Source organism: Sinocyclocheilus anshuiensis, unplaced genomic scaffold (assembly GCF_001515605.1).
Source record: "Sinocyclocheilus anshuiensis isolate Anshui unplaced genomic scaffold, SAMN03320099.WGS_v1.1 scaffold944, whole genome shotgun sequence".
Taxonomy (NCBI): domain Eukaryota; kingdom Metazoa; phylum Chordata; class Actinopteri; order Cypriniformes; family Cyprinidae; genus Sinocyclocheilus; species Sinocyclocheilus anshuiensis.
In genome coordinates, this window is record NW_015549559.1 from 1,778,732 (window position 1) to 1,793,161 (window position 14,430).

Genomic DNA, 14,430 nt, shown 5'->3' on the forward strand with positions numbered 1-14,430 from the left:
TCATCAGCAACGAATCATCTCAGCTTTTCAGCTGTCAACCAAGCAGAACGCAAGTAAACGAACAAAATCTTATCTCTGCTGAACTGGTGTCGAACTAATTTAAGCAGTAAACTTAAGACAAACCTCTGTTTTGTGAATTCTCTCAGGTGAATTTAAATCACTCGTGAAGACGAGTTAGAACTTTGAACGTCATGCAACCCCGTCAACTCTCATTCTAAAGAAACTGTATGTTTGTGTGTATGTGTGTTTTAGCTTAGTTTTGATGTAATCTAGAGTAGCCAATAAAATTCATGTTTCATTTATAAAGAATCATTGTTTGGTGTCATATAATTTTAAGGTTAAACCCTTTGCCAAAGATTACGTTACCTCTCTAAGAGCTTACAAATTATTATAATCGTATTAACCCGTGGCCAGGGAGAATACAGATATTCAAATTGTTAAAATATACTAAGAATCACCGGCTCGCTGGACGACCCTTGATTTAAAGTGTAAACTATCAGATTTGAATTCAGCTTTAATCAGGTTGACTCAGAATTTTCAGATTCGAGTCCTTTTAAAACCTGAATGAATTAATAATAATTAATTCCCTTACAAATGAGTTAAATTCATTACAAAGCAGTTTAATATTTGAATTTGAGCAGAGATGCACCGATCGACCATCGGCCATAAATCGGAACCAGACGTTTTTTTGTTGTTTTTTTTATGTTTTTTTTCAGGGTCTGTAAACCCAAAGAGGAGAAAATTAGCAGGCAGAGCAAGCTCACTGTTCACAATGCGCTAAGTATGAATGTATCGTGTGAATGATCGTGGTGGAATTGGCTGCGATGCAAGGGGCACCAGCTAAAATCTTGCCTAGGGCACCAAATTGGTTAGGTTATACAGTACAAGAGCGGCACCACGTGCTGTTTGTTTTGACAGGTGACACTGCACGCTGCACAGAGCGGGACACTTTAAAACAGACAACGAAACAGTGTGTACACAGTGCACTATAGTGCATGTTTTCATATCATTACTAAGTAATTAATTTGTTGACTAGATGCTGCATTTTAGTGGAGAAAGGACAGCAGTATGTTTGCTCTCAAGGCTGAGAGGACGCGAACATTAGCAGCACCTCAAGCGGTTAAAACAATAGCTGCATTTCCATCCACCTATTTTTATGCGCATTTTGGAATATCGCATAAAAAAACGATGCCAAGATGCGCATAAATTCTAAAAATGCGCATAAAAAACTTATGCGCACATTTGAGTAGGATAAACTTTTTATCCGATAAGAAAAAATGTGCATAAACTACGATGGAAACACATTTATCGAATAAATTTCTCCATGCGCATCGAAAAAGTCATGTGACTTTGCACTATGAGACAGGATAACTTGACTAGCAGCGGACCGATCTCGTTCACAGCATCTATATGTTGTTATGGTCATTCTGAAATGCCTGTGCCAAGTCTGTCGTTAAAGTATTTCTGAATAATTGTCTTACACGACTACGTTACCAAACACCTGCAAAAGCATTGACAGCATTTATTGTGTTACGTCTGCTCGCTCTGAGGTGCAAGTAATTTATATCATATATGAAAATTATTATATTCAGTGGCTTCTCCTATATTATTAGTGATATTTAGCGCCACAGTTTCTCAGGAAGTGACCATTTTGTTCTCTTTGACTCGTTGGATGGAAACGGTGCTTTATTCGCATATGTTTTATGCGATATTCCAGTTTTGCGCATAAGTTTTAATTTGAATCTTTGGATGGCTAATGTGACCAAAACACATGCAAGTCTGATGCAAATGCTTAATGTCACGATTGTTAACATCTATTTGCATTAGTTTATATCCAGCTGGTCACTTTAATGCATTTGCTATCCAGCGAAATTGCAGGTTTAAAGCTGTGACGCGAGACAGACACGTTCATTCAGCCAACAGAAATCCTGCCGCGCCACAGAGCGCCATTCACACAGTTTTCCATTAAATTACATATTTGTCCCAAATCGTTGTTAATGTACATAATGACTTCACCCTAGGGCCTAGGCTGTAAAATTGTGTATTCTCCATTTTTCAGTGAAATGTTTGTCTTTCTGTGGCTCTAATAAAGTCTGCATGCTTCACAGAGAGAGGTATAGATCGTGCTTTTTCTTTCCATTTTGTGTTTTTTTTTGTTTGTTTCTGTTTTCTTTTTAACACCGAACTTCAAACTCATCTATGCCACTTTTCGATCATTTTTGAAGTGAACTTTTGCCCAACTTTTGTGCTTTTTGCCCGGTGTGCGACTGCCCTATTTTGTCATTTTGATTAGATAATCATCACGTGTTCTAGAATAGAAGCAATTAAAGTGTGAGAGTATATATACAATATCCATATGTATATGTAATTTCAATGCTATGGCCTTTGTGTAGATATTTAAAGCTGGCCATCTAGTTAGTGTGTGTTAATTTCAACATCTACTAATACATTTTTACATTTAGAAGTTTAATGATCAATATATAATTATTATTTTATATTCATATTTTTATTCATGTACAAAGTATGGTTCAGTACTTTTTTATATATAAATGCACTATTTATTTTTCGTTTAGGAATCCATTTTAAAAACTATCGGTTGATTAACTGGTATTGGCCAGTTTGGTCCAACCTAGCTAAAAACCTAGGTAAAATCCACTATCGGTCAACCTCTAATATATAGATATATATATATATATATATATATCTATCTATCTATATATATATATATATATATTTTTTTTTTTTAAGGTCTGACAATGATGCATAAAAAAAACATGGTATTTGGGTGAAATTTTGTCATTAATTAGAAGCTTGCCAATATGGACCAGTTGACATGTCCTTAACCTCAAAAATCATGACCAAAACAACTCATGGTAAAACAAAATATGACCTGAAATGTGGATAAGCATGGGTTTGTAGCGCCCATGTGTTTCATGTGATTAATTATTGGCACAAATAAAAGCACTGTCAAAATCAAAAGGCAAAAATAAATAAATAAAATAATAATTATAATAATCACACTTCTACTGTTTGTGCATTAACAAAAACGTCACATGGCACATGTTAATATAATAACTTTTTTTTACAAGTTGTAAAGGTGTGCAGTACGTTAAAATTAATAAATTGATTTGATTGGTTTTAAGAACCCTTTTGTTAACTTTTGCTGTACAAACAATTCTAGTGCTCTGTTGGGTTACAACTTGGTGTTAAATTTAAAATATTGGTCTCCAAAGGGATAGTTCACTCACAAATTTAAATTGTCATTATTTATTCACCTTCAAATCATTCCAAACATTTCTGTGGCGCACATAAAAAATATAGGCCTAGGCCTATATATTTTCAAGATGTCTCAGTGTTTTTGCACATACAATTAAAGGTATGGATAAAGTACTGTTTTCCAACATTTTTCAAATGTCTTCTTTTGTATTCATATGGAATGGCATGGGGGTTAGTAAATGATGACATAACTTAATTTATGGGTGAACTATTGCTTTAAGCAACATCACATGACAACCACTGACTTGGCTAAATGTCATACTTCATCAATGACCACGACATTACAATAACCTGCCAAACACACTTGCATCAACACTGAGACTTAAGTGACTGTTCGGTTTTTCCCCAGAAGCAGGGGAATTCACAGCAAATTAAATCTCACTCAGAGCTTCCTGTATGCACAATGATGGTGCACACATACCACTACTGCATAATGACTACTATCAAGAATATAAGAGGAGACAACGAATGCCTTAATGCATGACCTTTTACAGATATTGCACATGTCATCTCCTGCCATCCTAAAAAGGCCAACACAGTTTTGAAAAACATAACCCTTCATCCTATCTATGCATTGTTTGCCATGCTGGTAAATATTAGGGATCTGGGCAAACACGCCAAGGGGTTTTAAGTCAAGCCAAACCTACTTGATTTTTGGCCGAAAGGTTCAAGGAAGTCAATAATACCTGGACAAAGCAATCTGTTAGCATTCCCATTGTTCGGCTGTTATTTTAAAGTCAATAATCTGAGCTGTGAATGACATTGTAAAATAGTGAACCACAGCTCTGAAAAATACTAAATCACTGAAGGCCTCCAGCTTTGAGCAACAACGTTTATGTTGACTGTCTTTCCTTCCACATCATCCATCCTTTAATATTCAACAGACAGTGATCTGAGAAGTTGATGCCTTGTCAACATAGAAAACATGCAGAGCTGCGAACACCTGTAATATGCTGTAATATACCTGTAATACATTAGCAATATGAACAGGTTTTTAAAAGTGCAATCACGGCATTTATTATGTAATACACCAATGTAAACATCACATCAGCGTTATGCACATTCTCTACACAGTGACTGCTGGGTGAAAACGATACAGCAGAGATGGACAGGCCTTACACTAAATAACAATGATCAGGTACAGGACGCAAATTAACAGCTCCTCTTTTAGCTGTTATTCCTAGTCCTAGAGCTCGGTTTACATATAATGTCCTCGCTGGATAACGCTGTGGTGCCATGTATAATCAGTGGATCCTGCTACAGTTACAGATCTAAAACTGATCATGTATCGGAATCAGACTCTAGAGGTAAACAGGTGACATCAGCACGAGCTGATCAGACTCCTCTTACCTGACGTTTAAATATACCGGTTTTCACCCGTCCGTCTTCGATAGCATTTGGACAAAAAATTATTCCAGTGAAGCTCTCGTGGCGCTGCTAGTGATGATGGTGTTTATGTGACATTGTCGAATGGGCTTAGCTGAAGCCAGCGCTGGCTACACTCCGCATTACTACCGGTTAATGGAGGGACAACCGCCTCCTCCGTGCACTTTAATACCGCTGGGGAAAATCTCGGCGAGACGTTGAGGAAAACACGAAAAAATCCGGTAATATCGGTAGAGCCGAGGCCGCTGTTTCATTTGAAATCAGTGTGACTATTATTTACTGTGTGTGATTGTGTATCTGACGGCTCAACCAGACTTGCTACAGTAGTGGAGAGAAACTTGCTCTCCTATTGGCCAGTGAGTGACAGCTATATCTCTGATTGGTCATTTCGGATGTCTTTTATTTCGCCCCGCCTCTTGGGGTTTTCCAGTAGTTTGGCTGAGGAGTTTAAGGAACTGGCAATATGTCAGGTTGTACATTACAGTTTATTTCCTTTCAGTTCTTCCAAGCATTTAGGCAGAGGCGGTCAGTAACTAAGTACATTTACTTGAGTATTGTACTTGAGTACACTTTTTGAGTATCTGTGCTTTACTTGAGTATTATTTCTTCTGGAAACGTATGACTTTAACTTTACTACATTTGAAAGACAAATATTGTACTTTTCACTCCACTACATTTCTATCAAGGTCCTCGAAGTAGAAAGTCGTTACTATGTAGCAGCTTTGAAAGTCAGTGGGTGATTTTTTTCTTCTCTAAAACATGACTTTCTTTTTTTCAGACAGTTTATCAGTAATCACTCTTGTAGGGCTACATTAAATGATTTCCCAGCATTTTTTGAACACTGACACTTTATTTAAAACAATTCAATAATAAGAAGTTAGTATTGTGGTATATATTAGACACAATATTGTCTGATTTTGCTAAATTGTGTATGTGAAAATATTACCTATAAAGCCACAGAAGAACTGTTGTGCATCTCCTAATAAAACACAATAGGTGTTGGACTTGAAGCAGAACTGCAGACCGTTCTGTGTGTGACAAAGTACCACGAGAGCGATTAGACAGCATTTAAAATGTTTGTTTTGATGTCAAATAAGTCTTGCTGTTTTGCTTTTTTGTTAAAGCAGTGTTGCTGTTGTAAAGTTATACAGCTACAGTTGTGTTGCTGGGTTTTAAAGCAGGTTTGATTTTTTTTCTTCCTTATCACTCTGTATTTACAGGATTTCACTGTCCACTCTGTTCAAATGTGGATGAATGGCTACACATAGATGTGTGCACACACTGTCAGAACTGTGTGAGATCACTACCATCCTGCTTTTGTGGGGGTGTAGGGGTGTTAAATAATTTTTTGTTTTGTTTTTTCCCCATAGGTTTTTAACATTTTAAAAGCTGTTTATTCCAAAGATACTACAAGCTAGTCAGTGTATTCAGTATTGTAAGTTATTTCAGAGGTATTGCAAGTATTACATACAACAATAATAAAACAGTGCATTGACATAAAAAAGGAAATTTACTTTTGGTAATTAAGTACTTTTAAAACTTCTGTACTTTTACTTAAGTAAAAGTCTGTCTTTACAACTTTCACTTTTAATGGAGTAATATTTGACCAGCAGTATCTGTACTTTCACTCAAGTAATAGAGTTGTGTACTTTGTCCACCTCTGCATTTAGGTCTTTACTTATTTATTACTGCAAATATGGATGCATATTAAAATTATTTTATTATTACTATTAATTTTGTACTTTTTTACATTTATCCTAGATGGAAGCTCCTGTATCAGTAAACAAATGTTTAATGAATTTTGTGTGAAGACAAATAAACAAATAAATCCATGGTTATTATGCAACTTAATATAAGTCATAGAAGGTGTAATTAAAACAAAAGGATTCAAAACCATCATAACAAACTCTGACATTCTGTGATGCAAGTAACGAACCTTAAAAAGATTATGAATATACAATACAAAAATTTGTTTTTAAATGAAATACTATGTATAATAAATGTAACCTGGGAATCAGTGCAAGGGACAGCGTCATACAAATGTTGTGTGTTACCAGTCCCTCCTTTAGAAGTTCAGATTGTGTACTGGCTTGACAGTTTGAATGTTCCTTATTAATATTGTGAGGTTTTTGTCTACAAAGAAACTTTTACAGATTCAAGACACAATGGTAACAGGGGATCTCAGTCATTGTCCATCCCTATCTGACATTCTGATTAGTACCGTGGATACTTAGCTTTTAAGCTATACCTGAACACCATTATAAGCATTTTACAAGAGAGGCACTTTTGACTAGCTAAGCCATGGCTTCCTACTTGTGCATATGTGTGTGCCTCAGTTAGGTCCAGTCTTTTTTTTTTTTTTAAGGAAAATTATGGGCATTAGATTTGGCAGTTTGGTGGCAGGCTTTACAGAGCTGTCTTGCCCTCAGAAGGTCAATCTGCTTTCTTGCTTGCTCAGTTCCTCCTCTTCCTCTGGGCTCAGATTATTTCCTCTTAGCCTTTAAGAGCAAAAAAAGAGCAAAAAGCCTCTGTATTAACACAAACCATTCACCGGGCATAGGTATTAATGTAATAAAGCGTTTAATTTCTATTGAGATTGAATGGTATAAGATGTCACAATGGAACCTGCAGTTAAACACCCGACTATAATCCTTTCAGCAAAATTTAAACAGTTAAACGACCATGAATAATTCATTAAACAGTCAAAAAAAAAAAAAAAAATTTACAAAAATGTCTAACTATTGTTTTGGCCAGAAATATTGTAATGAATAAATAATATGCAAATGTATAAATTTCACATGTGACAACTTGAGTACACAATTTAACTTGTCTGTTAACACTTCTGTTAAGTTTTGACGGAATGTATGCTATAGTGGTTTTATTGTCTTCGCCTGTTTATATATTGATGAGAACAAAATATAATATTGGGAATTTAGTTTGGCAGACTTTATATACAACTTAAGAGGGTTTGAACAAGGTATTTAAAACCAACATACAATACAACTGTTAGAGAAAACACACATTGGTCTGATTGGACCTTTGACTCAAGTGAAATTAATGAACATTTATTGAGTAAAAACAAGCACACACAGTCAGCTAAAATAATTAAATATGACCTTACCAGACTTCCTTAACACTAGAGTTCATTTTCAGTGCCTCTATTAGACACTCAACCCCCTCTCTGCTGATAGAGTTTTTATTTAGCCTAAGTGAAAGAGAGAGAGAGGGCATGTAAATCTCATAAAGAAATAAATGAATAAATAAATAACAAACAAAGTGGATTAAATAAGTCACTCACCACAATTCCTCCAGAGTTTTGCTCTGACTGATAAGTTTCGCCAGAGCACATGCACCTGCACTGCCCACACCATTATCCACCAGACTGAAACAAACCAATATTATCACTACCCACAAAAAATAACACATGCTGCGTGCATACCATTGCTTGGTGCTCTGCAAATTTAGTTTCATTTGACTGGGCAATTTCACTATTTAGCATAAACTTTTTTTTTTTTTCATATTTATACATGGAATGCAGAATTATTGTAATATAGGATTAAGAGATAGGACTAAGACAAGATTACCTTAGCCATATTAGCGTTGTGCTATTTTTCAGTGCATCTGCCAATGCCTCAGCTCCCCTGTCCCCAATTTTATTACCCCAAAATCTGGAAATAAAAAGTCAGAATGGAAATACAATTTATTATAGGCACATTATTGGAACATACAAAAACGTATTACTCTCATTATTGACCTCACCCTAGAAACTGCAAAGACTGGTTGTAGCTTAGGCCTTCTGCCAGCTGCTCTGCTCCCTGCGATGTGATGTTATTATTTCCAAGTCTACAAAACAATGATATATTTTGTATGAGAAACATGTTTCAAGATGTGCAGTACAACCTGAAAAAAATGTTAAATGTTAAAATAATCAGCATCCCACTGGCCAGAAAAAGCACATAATAACCTGACCTGAAATAAGCACTGACCTCAAAGACAGGAAGTTCTGCTTTGATTTTAACAGCCAAGCAAAGTGTTGGATGCAAGCATCTGTAAGGTTGTTGTTAAAAAGCCTGCAGAAATATTGAGGTAGTAATGAAACCTGGTTATGCTAAGTAATATAATAAAATATAAGTTATGCATAAAATGCAGAGTTAAGATGTTCAATATTCTCACGCTATTTTTTGGAATCTTTCACACTTCATTCCCTTTTCCAGAAGTTTCCGGATTCCTTCATCTGATATGTTATTGTTCCTTAAACTGCAGGATTCAGAAATTCTAATAAATCCATTTGCAAAACAGTTTTCAGAAAGAAAATGAAATACCCATATATGAAAAATCGGTCACCATGTACTTTTCCCCACATCACTCCAAACCTGTATTACCTTCTTTATTCTGTAAGATATTTTGAAAAATGTTGGGGTCCAAACGACATTGTACTTCATTGACTTGCATTATATGGACAAAAAAAAGAGGCATTTTCAATGTTTCACAGAGTAAAGAAATGCATTCAGGTTGAGTAATTGAAAGAACAAGTAGATGATGAAATTTACATTTTTGGATGAACTATTCGTTTAAGCAACAATTATAACAAAACCTCTTACTAAAGGGAGTGACAAATATGTAGACATGGAAGAAGCTGCTCCACGCCCACATCTCCAACTGAATTGTTGTCCAACTGGAGCCCAACAGGATTCCGCAGGTACTTCAGCACATACGCCAGCGCAGTACATTCCACTGGTCCAATGTTACAGTAGGTGAGCTTCAGGTGCTCAACATCCAACTTAGCCATGGTATCTTGAGCAATACTGCTGTCTTGCATTTCATAGATACACTTAATTAGCCAAACAAAACTTGGCATGGCATGCATGCTCTTCTTTTCACCCTCTACAGGACGAGGAATGGACTTGAAATGTCTCTGCATACCTTTAGACAAAGACTTAACTACCTGCTTGGCCTTGTGTTCCCGCACAGCAGTAGGACAGCAATCCAGCAAGAGATTATGGTGCCGCTGGGATAAAAGTCCTGACACAAACTGAGCTGTAATCTGGAGGTTCGGTGTCTCTGTTACACGGGACTCCCACCCCTCTACAGAACTGTCAATGCAGTGTCCCAGACATCTTTGAGACAGGCCCGACAACTGCTTGTACTGGGGCTGAAAGAGTCTGTAGATAACAGAACGATCGCTGTTACGATTCAGAACGACATAGAGAGCAGCGAAGAAGCATTGTAAGGTGATGTGCAGAAATTCATAGCGTTTACAGTCTGTAACAGATAGGTCATTGCAGTAAATGAGGAAGCCCATGCTAACATCCTGTTCTGTGAGCCCAATTCTTTGCAGCTCATATCCTGAGAACACATAACAAGAGGCTCCCAGACCTTCCAATGCCAGCTGTCCAAGTTTTAACACTGTGTCCAAATGTTCCTCCAACCAGGCCTTTCCCAGGACTCCTTGGGGCTGAGATGACTTTCGCTGAAAGAAATGCTGTAAGACCAGGAGGTAGACATCAGTGATAGTCTGGGGAATACCATCTTGACCACCCAGAAGCTCCTGGTGGCACTTGGTCACAATCCAGCAGAAGACTGGGATGTGGCAAAGACTTAGCAAAACCGTGTTAGCCTGGAGGGACTCTAAGACACGTCTAGCCATAGCAGGGTCACTGTGATGTTTCTTAACAAAGCAATCAATACCTCCAGGAGAAAAACCCTTCAGGAGCACTTCTTTGCGGAGATAGTGCTTCAGCGATGGGCCCACAGCCTGTGGCCTGCTAGTGACCACCTTCATAACGCCCTTCATTAGCGTACCCTGTAACAGATTGAAAAGCAAAACAGGTATAGGCACTTGCTTTGTGGGGCAGCAGTGGCGTTCTTCATCTGTGAAACCCTGTTTAAACTCATCGAGCCCATCAAAAGTAAAGAGGACCAAATTAGGATGGTCTAGGATGAACTGGAAAACCTCATCCTGACCTCGATCAGGCCAGCAGCAGTGCAGGAAGAGGAGCTCTTTCAGAGACAGCTCTCTGGGCTCTGCGTTCAGCTTGCGGCAACTGAAGGGGAACAGCAGGAAAGTGTTTGTGAGCAAAGCTTCTCTTGCCCAGAGCAAGTGCAGTCGCTGAAGCAGTGTGCTTTTGCCACTTCCTGCCTCCCCAGACACAAGAAAGGTGTCAGCATCTTCATTAAGAGTCCCCACGGGACCCACCACATCCTCCAGCCCTAGCGTAGTAGTTTCACCAGAGCCATCTATTACTTCAAGAAGTCCATCGGTGTAAATGTCATCCAAGGAGAAATGTCCTGTCCCGCCATATGTGCTAAGATAATGGGACTGGGCAGCAACAGAGCTTTGCAGCTTCTTCTGGTAAAGCATACAATCTGGAGAAACAATGTAAAGTAAAAGACAAACTGTACTGACAAATGTATAGGTTGTATTCAGTACATTTAAAGTTGTTTTTGAGCTTGTAACTATGAGAAATAAAGACAATAATGGAATGTAAAAACGATTTTAAAATTGCATTTGTTAAATTATTTATTTCATAATCATTTACATATTTATATTTAATATAGTGACAATGTAATTATAAGTGCCAACATAATTATGCCCATCTTGACAGACAGTAACACCGAAGACAAAGACATGCAAAGATACCCTGTCCACACAACTGAAAAAATGTCTCATACTGGCAGAAAGATGATTTTCTTTATCTTCAGGGTTTGGTCTGGTTGTCTCTGTTTGCTCTAGATGCTGTAGTAAGGTCTTTGCAGCAGTTTCCCCTTTAAACCTGACTTGGTCTAACAGCCTCCGAACCTGCCACAATCCAACAAGATCACTGTCTATCCACAAGTAATTGACATTTACTGTTAACAAGCTTGAAATATTTACATGCCAAACTGAATTGCACTTATCAAGTACTATAGGAAAATAGTTACATTTTCAGAGTATGTATGATATATATATCACAGTGTGACAAATTTCAATTGGCAATTGTCTGAAAATTGTTCAGCAATTCAACAGTCAGTACCAAGGAGTAGTCATGAGGAACATTACATGACAGTTAGTCATGGAGTACACTAAATTTCAGGGATTTCATAACACAAATAAACTAATTCATGGATTAAAGTAGTGTTCAGATAAGTTACCTGCTGTGAGGGTGTGTATACAGGTAGTTGCACCACATCACAATCTTTAATGGTGAAGCAGCCATTTGTTAGTAAAACATTCAATGCTCCGTCAATATTATCTCTGAGCTTTCTCACTAACACTGGCCTGTCAGCCAGTAACGTTAAAGTTGCAGTGTCTGGTCTGTTCTTGCCCACCTCAGCACATTCTTTCCCAAAACACAGCCCAGGCTTCTGCTCCTCAGGTAAGACCTGGTTCATCGCAGCCAAGAGAAGGCTGCATGCATCTTCTCCTTTATCATATACCACATCTAAAAGTTGCCTGACTTTGTAACTTAGAGCTTTCTCTGCCACTTGTATGCTTAGGTAATCCTCCCAGACAAGAACCTCCCAAGCCAGGAGCAGGTCCAGAACACAATCCAGAGGTTCGGCACTTCCTCCACCACACAGGACTGCCAGAAGCTCTGCACGCTGTTTTAGGATCAACTGGTGAGTGCTCATAGTGGTACTCAGCCTTGTCTCAAAACCAACAGTCACAATCAGAACCCAACTACAGGGATGAGACAGAGAAGAGAAGACCAACAACATCACAACGTCTCACTAATGAACCAGTTGTACATTTATATTGTTGCATTTATTAGATATCAAAGAGATGTCATAAATATTTATTATAGGCTAATACTCTGAACAGCTAGAGTAAATTTAGGCACTAATTTCCTCATTTTTTCCAAAAGCGGTCTGTGTTCCCATTGTTTATTTTTCCTAAACTTACGTCTAGATTAGGACGTGTTGATTGTACTTTTAGTTAAGTAAGTAACATTATAAAAATGGCTTTGAATAAATATACTCCGAAGACATTAGGAAACAATGACGTTAAATAAAGAAAGAAATAAAAACACTTAACAGACAAGGTCTGAAATATCTCCTGAACGCCATTGTTCCTCCACTATAAAGGTAAAGAAAATGTCTCATTCATGATCATACCTGTACGCGTAGGCTATCATTTAAGAACAAAAGCGTCCGTGTCATTTGAAATTTTCGAAATTATATCGCAAACGAAAAACGATTACAACCGTCTATTTACTAGATATTCCGTGATATGAAAACGCCACGAACACATGTTTATCTGTCCTTACAGTCCGTTTAGCCACTTTATGGTAATGATCGTCCGAAGTGAAAGTGAAAGAGGCGTTGATGTCCGAATCTTCAGGAAGTCCTTACTGTCGAGTCGGTTTACTCATAAAAAGAAGTCTTATTCTAAACCGGTTGCAGAGAAGACCGAGGGTGTTGTGACACTTTGTTTACACGTCAGTGAGTGATTGTTGTTTTGCACAATGTGTCAAAAACTTTGATTTAATATTCACATAACTATCTGCTTCAGTTTTAACAAGTTTTGAATTATAGGCTTCTCATCGCTGATAGGCTACTGCGTAAAGTTAGTGTCAAATACAAAGACTGCTGTTACTAATTGCTTTTTTGTCCCGTAAACCCTAATTTTACTCAATATAAAGCTATAAAACTTCTGCTGTCACATCAGGAGGGTGGTGCTCATGTGGTCCAACGCTCCTCGGGTCATGTAGGCAAAGTTTGGGGCGCGACAACCGCGTTTAAACGCGGAAGGTTAAACGAGTTACTCCCTAGATGACAGACAAAATAATAAACGTAGCGCTGTTTTGGCGTCTTACGGCTTTGAAAAGTAAACATGGACGCCACTTTCACAGTTGTAAAGAAGGATGCAGAACCACACTTCAAACACAAGAGGGAAGTCTAGCATCATACATTAGGGAAGATGGGGGATGCCCCTTAAGAACAATATGCATTTACCTACTTTTAAATTGCAACATATTTAGAAATAAGTTTAGAATTTGCAGGTTGATGCTGCACCAGCCGATGTGATTTAAAAATGGAAATAAATAGAAACATAGCACAAAATGAATGAATGAATGAATGATGCATTTATATAGCGCTTTATTGTGTTTTGTTGTACACCCAAAGCGCTTTACAATCATGTGTGTGGGGTCTCTCCCCTCTCCTCAAAATGTAAAATTATTCAAGGAGGCTATCTTACCCCAACTTACTGGGGAAAGATGGCCCCCTACCTGGGGCAAGTTTACCCTGGGTAAACTTTTACAGAATGTATAAATGACTTTTAAAGGGGTCATATGACGCGATTTCAAGTTTTCCTTTCTCTTTGGAGTGTTACAAGCTGATTGTGCATAGATAAGATCCCTGAAGTTGCAAAGACTAAAGTCACAAACCCAAAGAGATATTCTTTATCAAAGTTAAGACTCTGCCACGCCCCCCTAAAACGGCTCGTTCTAACACGCCCCCACATATCTAGGTCACTATGTGGGAATATTTGCATAATGTGCCCAAATGTGCACGGCATGGTTTCAGTAACCGCAGTTAGTGTTGATGAAGCCATGTCAGAGAGACTGTGTGTTTCAGTGCGAAAGCAAAAGCACTTTATTTGGCCTTCCGAAAGTAGATGCATTTAGGAATCTTTAAGATAGCATGTCAACATATTCTGTTACACCAAATACACAAAATAATGATCTTTAAAAAAAGCATCATATGACCCCTTTAATATAATTCGTATTAAAGAAAAATACAAAATCAGCTAGTCTATTTAAATTGAGTTTTGACAGTTTAGTTGAA

General features: G+C 37.6%; 2 protein-coding genes across 2 annotated transcripts in view; both read right to left on the reverse strand.

The window, feature by feature from the left end:
* LOC107657079 (ubiquitin carboxyl-terminal hydrolase CYLD-like) overlaps positions 1-4,971 on the reverse strand; it is a 23,207-nt gene extending 18,236 nt beyond the window's left edge. The window contains exon 1 of the mRNA XM_016445088.1: positions 4,627-4,971. The gene's annotated coding sequence lies outside the window, so the exon portion shown is untranslated. The remainder of the gene's footprint in view (positions 1-4,626) is intronic.
* Positions 4,972-6,474: 1,503 nt separating this feature from the next.
* LOC107657121 (nucleotide-binding oligomerization domain-containing protein 2-like) lies at positions 6,475-12,323 on the reverse strand. Its single transcript, XM_016445138.1, has 10 exons — positions 11,794-12,323; positions 11,335-11,461; positions 9,264-11,028; positions 8,836-8,919; positions 8,649-8,732; positions 8,422-8,505; positions 8,247-8,330; positions 7,961-8,044; positions 7,784-7,867; positions 6,475-7,160 (listed from the first exon to the last, which is right to left on the reverse strand). Exons 1-10 carry the CDS (start codon positions 12,271-12,273, stop codon positions 7,088-7,090), a joined length of 2,949 nt encoding a protein of 982 aa, XP_016300624.1. The 5' UTR covers positions 12,274-12,323; the 3' UTR covers positions 6,475-7,087.
* Between the last annotated feature and the right edge of the window lie 2,107 nt (positions 12,324-14,430).